The sequence below is a fragment of the Botryllus schlosseri genome, chromosome 14 (assembly GCF_051294905.1).
Source record: "Botryllus schlosseri isolate E-star chromosome 14, Bs_hap1, whole genome shotgun sequence".
NCBI classification, from domain to species: domain Eukaryota; kingdom Metazoa; phylum Chordata; class Ascidiacea; order Stolidobranchia; family Styelidae; genus Botryllus; species Botryllus schlosseri.
This window is the reverse complement of record NC_137249.1, coordinates 13,146,219-13,161,717: the sequence shown is the minus strand read 5'-3', so window position 1 is coordinate 13,161,717 and position 15,499 is coordinate 13,146,219. Positions and strand designations below refer to the sequence as shown.

The following is a 15,499-nucleotide window of genomic DNA, read 5'->3' as shown; positions in this document are numbered from 1 at the left end:
AGATTACTTGATGTAGCATTGGGTTTACATGAAGAAATCTGTAAATCAGAGAAGATTGCAATGCCTGATAATCTCAAGGTGGATGATATTTTCAAAAATGAAGTGATTGTTCTAGACCTATTGCAAACATTTTTCCGTGTGCTTATTGTTGGCCCAGACATGGGCCAGTGCGGACAGTCTGTAAAGGATAAACAAGCTGTAGCAGCTCTCGTGAATTTCCTCATAGTAAGGTGGGGAGAAAATTCATTTGGCAATATTCTAGGAGACAGAATATTTTTCGCCAATATCGGCAACACATGCTTCAAGTTTGCTGCACAAGATGGCATTATGTCCAGGACAGTGACGGAAGAGTATTTTTGCACTCGTGAAGAAGATGACAGCAGGTTATTTCATTACTTGATGAAGTTGGATATACCAAATACTGTTGTTATCCGAACATCCGATACTGATTGCTTCATCATTGCCCTTGCAAGCATGAATTCGTATCCAGGCAAATATGTATGGCAACAGTGTTACCAGACGATTAATGTTAATGAAATGTAAAAGAATTTGGGTATAACACTGCAAAGCGACTCTTTGGGGTACAGAACTTTAATATACATTATAATAATATATTCATTGCAGAAATATATTAAAACCCGAAGCTTTTCGAGCTGACACTTTTCAAGGGCAATCGTCAGCAAATGGAGAATTTCAAAAACATGCATCTAGCTACATTGCTATGCAAAGCATTGCCAATGTTTCATGACTGGCTCAGACTAAACAGCATCATTCTGCAGAAAGGGGAAAACTTCTCCATTTAAAGTGCTGGAAAAGAATTTAGAAGCACAAATCGTTTTTGGAGCCGTAGTGAACCATTCCACACTCACCAATGCCTCAATCGACATCATAGAAGCGTATGTCTTCCAGGTATATGGGAAAAGGAATTTGAAAAAGGTCAATGAGGTTAGGTTTAAAGTATTGAAGACAAATACAAAACCAAAAAAGACGTACTCTCTTGTACCAAGAAACTTGACGCTACCTTGCTGCCACCATGTCAGGAAGTACTGTACTTGAAAATCCATCCAGGTGGGCATTTTCAACCTCACCACATGCACTGCCTGAATGCCCAGAAAACTTTGGTTGGAAGATGCAGGAAGGTTGTTACAAAGTTAAATGGTACAAGGGTGATGCAATGCCCTGTGTGTTGGACATTGATGCGAGTGAAGACGAAGAGCTCCATTCATTGCAAATTGGTGATCGTGATGAGGAAATTGACCGCCTTGTAGATTCATCGGACACTGACACGGATGTTGATTACTGAATTTTATATCTGGTATTAATTGTATTAAAATTAATCCAATTCTTCATTTGCTGTGTGATTCTAGGTTACCAGCAGCACTGCTGTGTTCGTTTTGATTGAAAATAGTTCTGTTTTGATTGTGAAGAGGATATTGATCTGCTTGGATGTTCATTCGACACTGTTACTGATGTTCAGGACTGACTGTTATTTATGCCGTTCACTGTTCATTTTATTTATAAAAATTAATCCAATTCCTCATTTGCTTTCTGATTATAGGCTGCCAGCAGCACCGTGTTCGTTTTGTTAAAAAATAGTTCTGTTTTGACTGTGAAGACAATATTGAGCTGCTTGGAGGTCTAGTGGACTCTGATGCTGATGACTTGATGTTATTTATGGTGTTCATTTAAATTAATTTATCCATATCTGTTTGGTGATAGTAGACTACCAGCACCGCTGTGTACGAGTTGGTTATTTGTTGTAATTTTGAAGTAAACAACAATGGGATGGAATGGAATGTGCTGTATCTTATGTATAGGGAATTCTTCCTAGTAGAATGGTCCTTCAGTAGCTTGTAATTTCGATACTTAATCACTAGTTAATTACTAAAAAGCTTGCATCGAGGCTACAACTCAGTATTTATCATCTGGACTCGGAATCTAGCAATATTTCAGTGCAGACGTAGAGTCAAAATAAGACATTACAATTTTGAAATCTAAAACTTGATGGGCTCACTCCATGGTAAGTGGTCTGTTTTTGCTAATTTGTAAAGACTTTGGTGACCTGGTTAAATATCCTGACATTTACCACAATAAAACCAATTATTAGCTGTAACACCACTCTCGTTCCGGTCGTGAATAGAAAAATGTGGCAAGAACTTTTAATGAAAGCCTATCTTCTGACGCCAATATCTTGCGTTTCCACCATTATCATTCGTCAGCTCATACATATTCTGTTAGGCAAAAGGCAGTTCTTTCTTGAAATTTCGGAACTGACGCTGTACATATGAGTCGAAATTTCGGTTTTATGCAAATTTTTGCTGCCCCGTCACAGCCAAACCCCCCGGAGCGGTAACGGCTGAAGCTCAAATTTATAATCAGTGGAATGCATAATTTCAATTTTAACCTTCAAACCTTCTGAGACCCTATGAGCACGCACATTGGCCGTCGGCTCCCAGACTATTATATAATATAGTGGCTATCTACGATTGTCAGTTGTTTCTTTTACCCTACTATGTACTATAGTGAAATTGGTACTGGGGCCAACAATTTCCGTATAACAGACCCCAGTCTCGCGAACGAGGTTGAATCAGGTCAAATCACCACGAGAATAGTATCAGTAACATTCAGTTCCACGTATACATTGGCTGCAGAGATTTTCAAGCTAATCAATTTTGCCAATAATAGCCTGGTAAACTTCAGTAACGAGTAACTGTCAGTAATTTTGCGAAGAAATTCTGGTAACTTGACTTTAGAGCTAAATTGAGGTAATATTACATATCAAAATGTAAAATTACAAGCTGCGCACAGTTATTGGCAGCTACCGGTAATTCGTTGCAAAATTTACAGAGATTTCCCAGTAAATCTACCGGATGTTTTACAGTGCAGTGTTGAGAACAGCGGTTTGATTTGACTCATACGCATCAACATATCTGAATTGGGTCTTATTCGGTCACATCCACATATTTAAAATATATGTCATATCACCTCCAGCAAACCCATGAGTAGTGAATTAAACCGTCGCAACCCTGTCCGCATCAAATATTTCCGTTCGTATTGAATAGGTAGGCTACTAGTTACAGCATACACAGCACATCACCCTGTTCGCGGTGTGGCGAGACAGAAGACAACGCAATTGACCACAAGAAACGATTACTGACTCGCTAGCGCACAGTATAAGTAAAAACTGCACTGCAAAATAAGGAATATATTGTGGCGTTGCAAATTATACTGATGCATTTGAGCTTGCCACTTAAACACAGCCACATCAAATTATTTGTTACAGTATTCGCTAAGGCGGAGGATGGCAGTCTTGTCTACCGATCATTTTGCCCCGAAAGCCTTGCTAATGGTAATTATTGTAATTATTCAAATTCATACTTACTATTTTAGTGAGCCAGTAACTAGCACATTCTTCTTAATATCTATTGACAGTGACTCCCTCATACATGCCATGCAATATATTGGAAAATCAAACTTATGATTGCCTCAATTCGGAAATACTGGAGCAACGCAACTCAGCTCTTTACCTGGACTCACCTTGCTGTAAAGTGATGGACGAGTTACTAGAACTTGAGTTGAATATATTGAGTGTCGAGGAAGAGAATTCACATGCTACTGACAACGACGAACGCGAGTACGCAATATTCAGAAAATTTAAAAAGGATAGGAATTAAGGAGGCATATAGAAAAAATACGGAAGAAAATCCAAAAAAGTCAATCGGCTCACTTATTCGACACGTCAAGACTTCATAAAATAGATAATGGTACTAATAAAACGAAAAAACGCAATTTCTTTCTGACGCCCAATCTTTCAACCAGAATATGCGGAGCTTTTGGTCACGAAGCACTTTGGTGCAAGAGTCACGTACCCTCACGTACTCTCTGTTTTCTCAAAATGCATTTCCGATGAGCCTGATGAAACACACATTCCATACTCAAATATTTCAAACTGCCTTGCTGACTTTTTTAATCGGGGTACATCCAGGAAAAAATGTTTGCAGACTACCTTCAAGTTATCCAATGAATAATTACTGGAACTGTCACATAAAATGAAGTCAAGATTGTAACATTTGAGAATGCATGCATATTGCCTATTAATCGACAGTGCTAAAATGGAAATACTGATTCACGACTGTAAAGTCTTGGAGTTATTCCCCTGCAAATCAATACCATAATGTGACGCAATCAAGGAGTAGGATTTTACATTTCCCATCGTATAATTGTAAGAGAATAAGCTGCCAAATATTTCACTTTTTCAGAGCGTGTGAATCTTCCGAGGATGAGGTGCGACTCCGTAAATCGTAGCAACGTTTCATATTGTTCATATAATCATCAATAGTCGATGCAGATGCAGACTACAGAATGCACTGAAGATATATGAACATTCTATGACTTATATGCATATCACATACGCCTTTTACTATGCCTTTATTATCAATTTGATGGATTGATCTGACAAAGAAGTGGCACTTAACCCGTTTGCGCAACTAGTTCCTTCATAGTTATAGAGATGAGCAAAGTCACCCCAATGCAATTACGAAATGACCCCTGTCGGAATTAGAAAAATACTTCCATTTTTATGCATTTAATGAGTGGGTTGCAATTTTATTTTGGCTACGAGTGGTTTAGTGTCTGGCTCAAATGTATCTAATTCAAATTCAAACTTTATAGACTTAAAACTAGGCAATGCAGACTAGCTACACTTGCAGAGATGAGTGGACAAAAACGGTATCAGCGAGAGCAATGTTGAGATGTTGGAAAGCGGCGTACCATTTAAACCAAAAATTCCTCTCACGTGAAATACGACTTTTGCACGGGTGTCTTATGTTGACATCTCACAATAATCCAGTGGTTGCAAAGCAGGGCTTTGGAGCAGTCGTAAATTTGCATTGCTCCAGCTCCGGCTCTGAAAACCATCGAAGGTGTCTGTCTATATCAGGGGCGGGCAACCCGCAGCCTGCGGGCCATATGTGGCCCCGAGAAGATTTTGAGTAGCCTGCGAGCTAATTTCCCATTACTATCGAAATTCTGTTACATTATCAAAATTAAATTGCTCAGATTATGATCTTGCAATGCCAACCAAAAATATGATTAGTCTGCCCGCGACACTTGGGATGTTGATGACTAAAATATCAGTTCCGACGCATTGGCAGATCCAAGGTCCAGTCACATTTTTAGTAAATCGTCGTACATTACAATAAACTAAAAAAGTAGCACAATTTTTCTTCACGCTTCGCGTGTTTAATTGTCACACGATTTCTTGCTTCGTAGCCTACCCGTACCTGAAAATAAAAAAAAACGCCTGATTTAGCCGATTGAGTCTAACTATATTCGCAATCACGAGATAAAGTATTTTCGCGTTTGCGCTCGCAGAAAGATCGTCGACGATGAAATGTTAGCACAAAATGATTGTCGTATATTAGCGGAAATCTTCAATATCGATATGTCCAGATGCCGAATAGTCCTGTCCTTGCAAACTGAACCCATCGGGCGGTATACAGTACAGTACAGTATACCCGCAACATACCCAAGTAATAATATTATTACCTTGGAAAATTTAACGCGCCTGGTGCGGTTAGTGAGCAGCGCATTCGTTCGTCAATTTCATGTATCCCTTTAACCGAAAAGGTTGGCCACCCTGGTCTATATAGATTACTAATTTACCCGTAGGTTGGTTGTATATGGTAGAGGTCGACCGATTACACTGGTCAACAAAATGAAAAAAAAATGTTAGGCGGAACATCTGAGAGCGGCTTCTGGGGTTCTTTGAGGTTGCTGATTACGAATATCACATTAGTTTTGTCAGATTGGCTGTCTGTCAGAAGATATTTATACCCCTAAAAAGCCTAAAATTACTGTATTTACCCTTAGATATTTCACTTGGTAGGAAGAAAATCGTAGTTTTTTCTAATTTTGTACTGCGCATACATGGCTAATTGACTATGAAGAACCCTCATGTCATTCTCAGTCATTCTATCACTATTAACATGGCATGATGCGAAATATTTGTTTGTAAAAAAGCAGTTTGTCAAGTCTAAAGATTGTACTTTTATACACATTTTAATAATATATTCATATTAGAAATATATTAAAACCCGAAGCTTTTCGAGCCAACACTCTTCAGGGGTAATCGTCGGCATAAAGAGAATTTCAAAAACTTGCATATAACTACATTGCATACAGCCCATTGTGACGTCATAGAAACAAAACAACATCAAGTACAGACAAACCGCGAGCGCAGCTAGTGGTCAATTTTTAGCTGAAGCAAACGTTCCTTCTGCTGGCATAAGCGTGGTTGATGGATCTTAATGAATGTCGATTCCAGCGCGGACAAGCGGAAAAGTGTGCATCCTCTACCCAAAATTGAGAATCTGTCGTCACTATAGTTATTGGCGCAAGTAGCATGCTCAGCTAAATGCCTGCCAATGGCAGAGTTCATTGCTACGGCCTGATTGTGTTCCAACACCCTTAGGTCAGTTTCAGTTTCAGCGGCCTGTCCCTGCGGGAATTTAATGTACGTAGTCTAATAACACGCAGTACATGTTGTTTAATACGTTCCTGCAAGCGCTGAGTTGTTCTTCCTACGTACCGACAATGACAGTGGCACTTAAATTCGTAAACTATATTGCTTTGTTGAGAAGCGGGTAGAACATCTTTGCGCGTTGCAGGAAGTAGTTGTTTGGTGGTGAATACAACATTCGTTTTGACGTTGTCGTAACAACGATCTACGGCGGAGATCAACTGTTTCTCAAAACGAGAAGAGATGGGACCCAACCACGGTAAATGTATGTATACAATATTCTCAGGGCGTTTGTTTGTGTTTTGGGAATTGCTGGTATCGAAATTGTTGAGTTTTCTGTCCATAGAGCGCTTGATGATATGCTCCGGGTAACCGTAATCAATTAAAATTTTCCGGATATATTCGAGTTCCGAGTTTAATTTTACATCCGAACAGATCATCAATGCTCTATTTACCAGAGTTCCAATTAAATTCAGTTTGCGGCGGTTTGGGCTGAACGAATTCCAACGCAGATATTGTCCAATAAATGTTAGTTTCCGGTACACCGAAGTAACGATGTTAATACCCCGTTTCTCTACAAGAACGTCCAAGAACGGTAACGAGCTGTCGCACTCATTTTTAAATGTGAATTTCAATGAAGGATGTAGCGAATTCAAGTTATCCAGAAAATCGTCAAACTCTGCCTCGTTATCGCAGATGACGAAGGTGTCGTCCACATATCGCCGATACATAAAAGGTTTTTTGATTGTATCAGCTGTGACTAATTTGTTCTCATGGAATCCCACAAATATATTTGCTAAAATCGGGCCGAGAGGGGATCCCATCGCTAAGCCATCGGTTTGTCTGTACATAGTATCATTAAAACTAAATTCAACAGAGCAAGTGGCCATATTCAAAAGTTCAACCAAAACTTTACGCGAGAAAGGGGGTTGGTGCAAATCCCTATCGTATAGCGCGCAAGCAAAGATATCAATTGTCTCTTTCAACGGTACGTTCGTGAAAAGACTAGTGATATTATAAGACCCGAGGAACAACATAAATGAATCGGTGGCACAGTGCGAGCCATTCAATGAACGGTTCTAAAATATCAATCAAGCCACTTCGCGAGCTTGTGTTGAGCCGATCCAATCATGGAAAGAATCGGCCGAACGGGCACGTTGGGTTTGTGCGTTATCGGAAGTCCATACATTCGTGGCCTCTGCGATCCGACTGGCTTGACGGACGCGTAAATCTCCGATGTTATGGAGCCATTTTCCTTCAGGCGGAAAAGTCGGCGCTGTATCCGTCTTTCAGTATTCGCGGTATCGTCAAAATTAGCAGCGGGACCCAGTGCCTTGAATTTCGATTCATCACCCAGTACTGAGTTCATTTTAAGTATGTAATCCTGTTTGTTCAAGATAACAACACCAGAACCTTTGTCGGGTTTGGTGATGTGTATGCAATGTAGTTATATGCAAGTTTTTGAAATTCTCTTTATGCCGACGATTACCCCTGAAGAGTGTTGGCTCGAAAAGCTTCGGGTTTTAATATATTTCTAATATGAATATATTATTAAAATGTATATTAAAGTTCTCTACCCCAAAAAGTCTCTTCAAATTGTACTTTTGCAAAACAAAAATTCACATTCTCCTGTATCAATTGGTCATTCTACCAAGATTGAAGAGGAGTATAAAACTATAAAATTTGTCCTTGAAAGGCTTAACTACAATACTCATATGTGTTTCATTTCTTTTGACTGGTAAATGGATAATTTTCCACTGAGTCAACAAAGTGGGAATGCCTAGGAACCCTATCAAACGAGAAGCTTAAATCTGGTATCTGGTATATTCGAATACCGATGAAAGATTCCAATTTCACATTAGAAGGAGATCATAGCATGTAATTTCTCCTAAGATGAAGTAAATAAAACCTTTTAGCTGATCACAAAGCACCTAACTACAAACAGTTATTCCGAAAATTCGTATCTGCATATCGACAACTTGGAACAAAATGGGCATAGAAGTTCATTTCCTGTTCAGTCATCTTGATACATTTCCCGATCATCTTGTTGATTAGCAAGGGGAGAGGTTCTAACAAGACATCAGAACAGCAAAAGAAAGATACCAGGGCAGATGAGATGAACCATTAAACATATTATGTCAGACCATTGCCGGAACCTTTCGAGAAACTGCACTAAATAGCTGACAGGTGAAAATCGTACCAAAAAAAATTCGTTTTAAAATATATCAATTATATTGTATTCCAACTGATTATTTCAAATTTACAATGGGTGGTTGACGTAAAACTGATTGAGTTAATGCCACGTTATTTGAGTATCTAGGTAAATATTTATATACATGACTGGAGTTTATTTATGTACATGATATCCGTGAAAGTATGTAACTATGATAAATCTAATACCCCTAAATATATAGTGCTGTTGCTGTATTTTGATTTAATATAGTCTTCTGTGTGTAAAAATAACAAGTAGATTGAATTTCTAAACTTTATAGTACGACTAAGCCGATTTTATATCTAGTCATTACCGCAAAAATGAGAGATTTTGGTCAAAATAGCCCCATGGGTTATCTTCACAACAAGAGCCAATTTGAAAAAACTAATGTCATATTCGGAATTAGTGGCCTTCAGAACCCCCAAAACAACTCTTAGTTTGTCTGCCTAAAAATATGTGTTGACCAGTGTTATCGATATGGCCGATTATCGAGGCCGATATTTTGAGCTTTCCCGATATTTTATATTAAAAAAATTCAAAAATTTCGGAAATTCAATGCTCCGTGTACTCAATCTCTAGAAATCGACGACGCAAAGGGCGATATATGACCGATTTACCCTTGCAGGACGAGTTTAGCTGGGTCTGCATACAGAGAAACTATGCTTCCTGCATTGCATTCTACATTTTCTGTACTAATCTGCAATTCTGTATCTTATTTTGCTTCTTGGGTTATCCCAAATTTCATCGAATGTGCACAATTAAGCAATAATTCTTTTCAATTTCAGTTTTCTCGTTTGTTGTTCAGCTTTCTGTGGCATGTACAATAGGGCTGTTCAAAAATAACTTTTTTTTCGGATTCCAGCCATTCACTTATTAAATTTTCAGGTTACCCTAAACAACGCTGCACACCAAATTTGGTTCAATTGTAACAAGTATGGACTCCGCAGATCCAATTAAAACTTTTATATTTATTAGGTAAAATTAAAAAAAGAATTTTTCAAATTTTACTGCCAACCCCGTGAAATTGTTGAGCTGTCTTCAAAGACGATGCAAAACAAACTTGAGTCAATTCCGACCAGTAGAAGCGGAGTTATCTGAGTTTTTCGTTGATAAATCTCGGATTATCCACCGATCAAGGATACCTAGCTTTAGCCTACCGCATAAATGACTTTTCACAAAATTTAATATTGGTATAGGTGAATTTTGAAAGTGTTCAATGCCGAGATGGATGACGACATTTGGCGTCATTGGTTGGCATTTGGCAGCTTCGCAGTAGGTTTCAGTATTGTCACTCAATGATTAGCATAGTAATTCCGTTATCAAAGTCGACAATATATCGGTGTGCACTGATTTACTCGATACTCGATTTCAACAGCGAAATTACTACGCTAGTCATAACGCCATAGTCTTAAAACTTGGTACAGCGCAAGATAGCATCATCAAAATATACCATACGAAATTTTGTCATCCAACCCGATATGGAACATAGTTAAAATCAACGAAGAGCAATAGCGACTTTGCCTTTGAATACTGTTGCAGACGAATCGACAATAACAAAGTCGTCAAAGGTATCTGGGCGTGACAGTCACGTGATTTTACGAGTATCCACACCACCTTTGAGTACACGCTGGTGAAACGGCGTTTTGGGCTACTCTTCTGCCATCCCTTATTTACGCTCGAAAATCCTTACTAGAGTGAATTAGCGATCATGCGCAGTAATGAATTCCAATTAGCATGTCTGATTGCATAGGGGAGATGTGGTACCGATGGATCACTGGGACCGAAAATACTTTGAAAATTCTCTATGATAATTCCATGATTACACTCCGTGAACTTGTATACAATTGCATGCTGGCAAAATCTTTCCTCACATACAAAAAAATTCGACGTGTGCGAGCTATGGGGTCTCTCACAGATGTGTTTTTGTTTTGGGGGGTGTAAATTAAATTTAGATCGACATATACATTTTCCTTTGTAACCTTCAACGCGAACAAACCAGCAATCATTTTTATTGTGAAGTGTAGGGCTTGTATCAGGCTATATATAATGGCACCTCTCATTTTATTCAGTACTTTCCTTGAGTGAAATTTTTTTCGATTTATGTATAAAATTCGTAGGGTGGGGACCGATGATATAATAGCCAAATCAAGCAAAATAATCAAGCATACTAATCATGAATCAAATGAAACATGCCCACGTACAGAAAATATTTATGTAATAATTGCATATGATGTTTTATCGCTATAACGAGGTATTTGGAAGTCACACTGTCGATTTTCGGGCAAAATGTATGTACCCTCAAATTTATAAGTCCGAGCCTAAATCGAAACGTGATTTTATGACAACATTTGAGTTAATATTTATTCTATTTTTTGACGGTTGCGACCAAACATTCTTCTTTGGCCTGCTGTAGCTTAGATTATAATACTGAGCAAGAAAAGTTGTCACATCTGAGTTTTTCGGGTATATGTGTCATAGGTCCCCGGGTCCTGTGTCATTGGACCCACCGGGTGAGGACCGATGACACGTTCGAGCAACAAATTTTGAACGCCCTTAAATATATTTTGAAAAGACGGATATTCATGTCTATGTGCGCGATGGGTAGAGCTTGTATCAAAGTGCTGAGCCAGCAAAATATCTGCTGTTTTCGGCTGAACATTTTGGGGCCAGCGATCATTTTCCAATTTTTGATCCATCGGTACCACATCTCCCCTACTCAGTAACACTGTCCAATTTCGCGGCCCGATTAAATAACTATCACGAGAGAACGAGTATTTGCTCATTCGATTCATAGCAACGATGAGATGGAATTTCTAGGCTCGTGCTCGTCATATCGACATGTGCAACGAAATCACGTTTTTATCCTCTCTCCCATTTCGCGTAATACAGTGATCATTATTTTCGAACCGTACAATTGGCCAACAAAGTTATGGTGATGATGAAATTGCGGGTATGCCGAATACCCACAATATTCACATGCATATTTCGCAGACCGAGGTTCGGCACTCATGTATGAAAATTGAACATTGAACACATGACTGCTCTGCTGTTAAATCCCCAGGAATATGGTTGGTCGGAAAAGGTAGCGCCAAAGAGGAATAGATTCTTAATTTCGCGAAGGCCTGCTATTGAATTATGTGAACTCAGCAGATAGTTTTTGCATAGCATCTTATGAAATACGTCGGAGCCGGAGCTACTCCTCAAATAACTGGCTACAGCTCCGGCTCCGGCTCCGGCTGAATTGTATGTAGCGCTCCGGCTCCGGCTCCAGCTCCGGTAAAAATGCGCGGATCCGGGGCTCCGGCTTGGGCTCCGACTCGGGCTCCAAAGCCCTGTTGCAAAGTGCACTGCCCTGGAAGTCTGCGAGATGTAGGCTATTCGACCGAATTAATGTATGCTTTTTCACGTGCAAAATAAATCAATGAGAGAGACGACCCCAAGACTCTATAGCCCCGGAAATGTGAGGTAGTGAAGGGTGAGAAGTGTGTGGGTGGAGGGTATTACGAGATTGGTTTCGCGTGAGATCAGAACTGCTCAGTACAAATAGAGTCGTTACACAGCGTGACTCAAGCCGAGTTGAGCCGGTTCCAATATTCAAGAAAATGGCTCGAGTCTAGGAACATTGTGACTCGAGTGTGACATCACGTCCCTGGTAATACTTGACCCTACCACGGTTACAATAATGCTCTCCTAACTGTTTGTACCACTGTATATTTGTAGCGCGCCGCATTGATACCGGTCAAACGCTAATGATTATGTTCTCAGGACTTGGATTGCTACGTTTCTTGCTATTGCGATAATGGAGGAGGGTTTGGTCATAAGTGTAGACATTGCTCTGCGGGTATCGAGGCGTTTGTCATAATTGGAATGACCATAGGTATTGTAGATATTTTACTTTCCATGCATATTCAAAGGTGGTTAAAGAAGTCGTTGTTTTAGTATACATGGTGTTTCGACTACGATGGTACAATGGGTTATTCGCACCCGGTCGATATTCCTTATTATGATTCCTCATCTCATTCCTACTTGTAGGACGGCCCCCTTCCTTTCTTTAGGCTTTTAGCACCTGATCATAAGCGGATCATATGGTGATAAGTATCCTAGATAGGTAGGAATTCTGGCTAACGAAGCAATTCAAGTCACGAAGTGATCGACGGTTTTGGAGAGCCGCATTCTTCGCACGCTGGGGAGTTGAAGCAACTGATTTCAAATAAGTGGGGTGCTATTCTCCAGTTTTGTGACTCATGAGTAGGGCAAGTATAAAATCGCGAAAAAGTTGCATTTTACTTTAACAAAAGTTGCATGTCTAATTTTTGTTGAGATATTAGGGTATGGGATACTCGAAAGGTTCCGTTGTGTAGCCTAGTTACTTCAGAGCTGTCAAATTTGTTACTTTATTGCCATTTAACGCACGGACTGGCGAAACCGTCAAAATTACATTCTCCTGCACATAGCAAGAAAATTACGCAATTCCGGAATGATTTCCCTCAAAACGCCACACAGAATTGCGATTACCCCCTCCCCTAAAACAAGTCAAAAAGCAATCACAAACCCCCTAGGTCTGCAAACTTGACCCAAGGCATTACAGAAAAACTCACTAGGTGACTGTAATAAAGACAATAGCCTGAAAAATGTGACTCAGGGAAACTGTAATTTTCAGCGGTCTAGCAGGGGTGCTCGTGAACTGGGAAACTTATTTCAAATTCAAACGACAGTATTAATAAATCGAAGTATTTACATATTGTTCGGGCACTGTCGTGTTTGGCAGGGGTAGATGGACTTCTTGCTTGCAAGCCATTGCGTCATAGATAACGGTGAGATGGAACTAACCTATAATATAGCTCTTTGTTTTGCCAATCAAAGAGAATAGAACCATACTAGAAATAGTTTATTGCATGTTTTTAAATCAATCCTTTACATTTCAACGCAATATTTGATGAAAGTTGCAGTAAAAATTGGCATGAAAAATAGAGGAAAGTTGCACTATAAAATCCCCACAAACAGCTTAAAACATCATAGCACATCGATTCTGAGTATTTAGGAAGCTGTCGGAAGCTGTAAAAAAGTTGCAAAAACTTGCCCTACTCATGAGTATAGTTCAGGAGAGTACTTCGACAAATAGATTCTAAACGTATTCAAGGCAGGATTGGTCCTAGATTTCCATAACTAAATATGAATTAATAACTCACTGATGAAAACGTATGTACAACACTACATAACGTACAATGCATACGTTTTATTACAGGAACGTTCGCCTTACTTGGAAACCTCGTCGTGATCTTTGTTACGTCAAGAACTATGTTGAAGAATTGGTCTAAATTCCGTGCGAGACAGAAGCTAACCAAAATATTGTTCTTCAGTTTGTCCTTCTCAGATATTATGGTTGCGGTAATCTTACAATTGTCTATGACTATGTAGAAAAAGCTGAATGTGGATCAGGGCTGTGGAGTCAGTAAATTTTACCACCGACTCCATCGCTGACTCCAACTCCTCGCATTTTCAATATACCGACTCCATACTCCGACTCCGACTCCCGAGTCTTTAAACGTACCGACTCCGACTCCTGCTCCGACTCCGAATATTTTCTTAAGAGAACTCCAACTATGTTTCCAACATCGGCTCCAGCAGTATTAACAATTTGCTTCGGAAATTTTATGCCACAGTGACGGTTTAATTCAAGAATATGATTAACGAGTCATGCAAAATTGTTTCATTGAGGCAGACCTCGAATAATTCACTATGCAATTAACATGGACGAATGCATTTCTGACGATTTGCGATCCTTCCTTTTTCCATTTTTTAAAGTTTTTATAACATGGAATCTCTAATACCCTAATATGTACGGATCATTCAAACATGACATATATCGAATCCTGCATAATTATAAAGTAGATAAAACAATCGAAGTGTATGGCTCTTGTGCATGAGTCAGCAACTAATAAAGAGATGTAACTTACTAATTTTCTCATTAAACACTATAATGATTACAAGCTCACACACTCTCATTACTAATAAACACTGGCCAGAAACGAAATTTAGGAAGTATAGTCTAATAGCATATGTCTAGTCTTCAAGTAATCAAGGATGACGTGAACGCCATTGGTATAGTCGTTTTATTGTGTGTGATGCGTGATATTGTTCAACGTCTGGGGCAAAATGAAAAACGGTGAAAATATTTTTAGTTAAAACTGTCGACATATATAAAAGATTAAATTATGTTGTGTCCGTTGTCAGTCTGTATCACGATCACTGAATATTCTTTCGAAATTGGACCCTTTTATACCACTACTATAGCCAATCCACGTTTCACGCACATCTTCATTTTTTGAAATATCTCGAATGGTATCGGCAAATTACAGTTTGCTACGTGCTCTCGTTGACGTTGCAAATCCTAATCAGGGTCAACGCCTACGCTTACTTGAATGCCATCAGTTTTCGGTGACCTCTGGGAGTGCGATCTTAATGACGTGGGAGTCGGAGTTTGGCTAATTTTTCGCTTAGTGGAGTCGTGGTCGGAGTCTCAAAATTTTTCAGCACGCCTTGTAGTCGGAGTCGTGAAACCTATGGTGGCTGGAGTCGGAGTGGTGGACATAATAATCAACGTATTGGTCGGGAACATTGAAAACTCTACCCTACGCAAGGCTACTGAACGAAATTATATCGACAAATTTGATACATTCCGACAAGGACTGGATAACGATTGAGGGTGCATATCTCACTGCACCATGTAATACTTTAATTGACACTTTTCTGTACGTGTATTATTC

The 15,499-nt window shown here is 39.3% G+C and overlaps 1 protein-coding gene across 1 annotated transcript in view; it reads left to right on the top strand.

The window, feature by feature from the left end:
• Positions 1-15,499, top strand: part of LOC145455064 (uncharacterized) — a 63,530-nt gene that overhangs the window by 9,628 nt on the left and 38,403 nt on the right. The window contains exons 2-6 of the mRNA XM_080333017.1: positions 3,284-3,349; positions 3,433-3,634; positions 4,260-4,284; positions 12,498-12,609; positions 13,978-14,120. Of these exons, the coding sequence (XP_080189143.1) occupies positions 3,284-3,349; positions 3,433-3,634; positions 4,260-4,284; positions 12,498-12,609; positions 13,978-14,120 (548 nt within the window). The remainder of the gene's footprint in view (positions 1-3,283; positions 3,350-3,432; positions 3,635-4,259; positions 4,285-12,497; positions 12,610-13,977; positions 14,121-15,499) is intronic.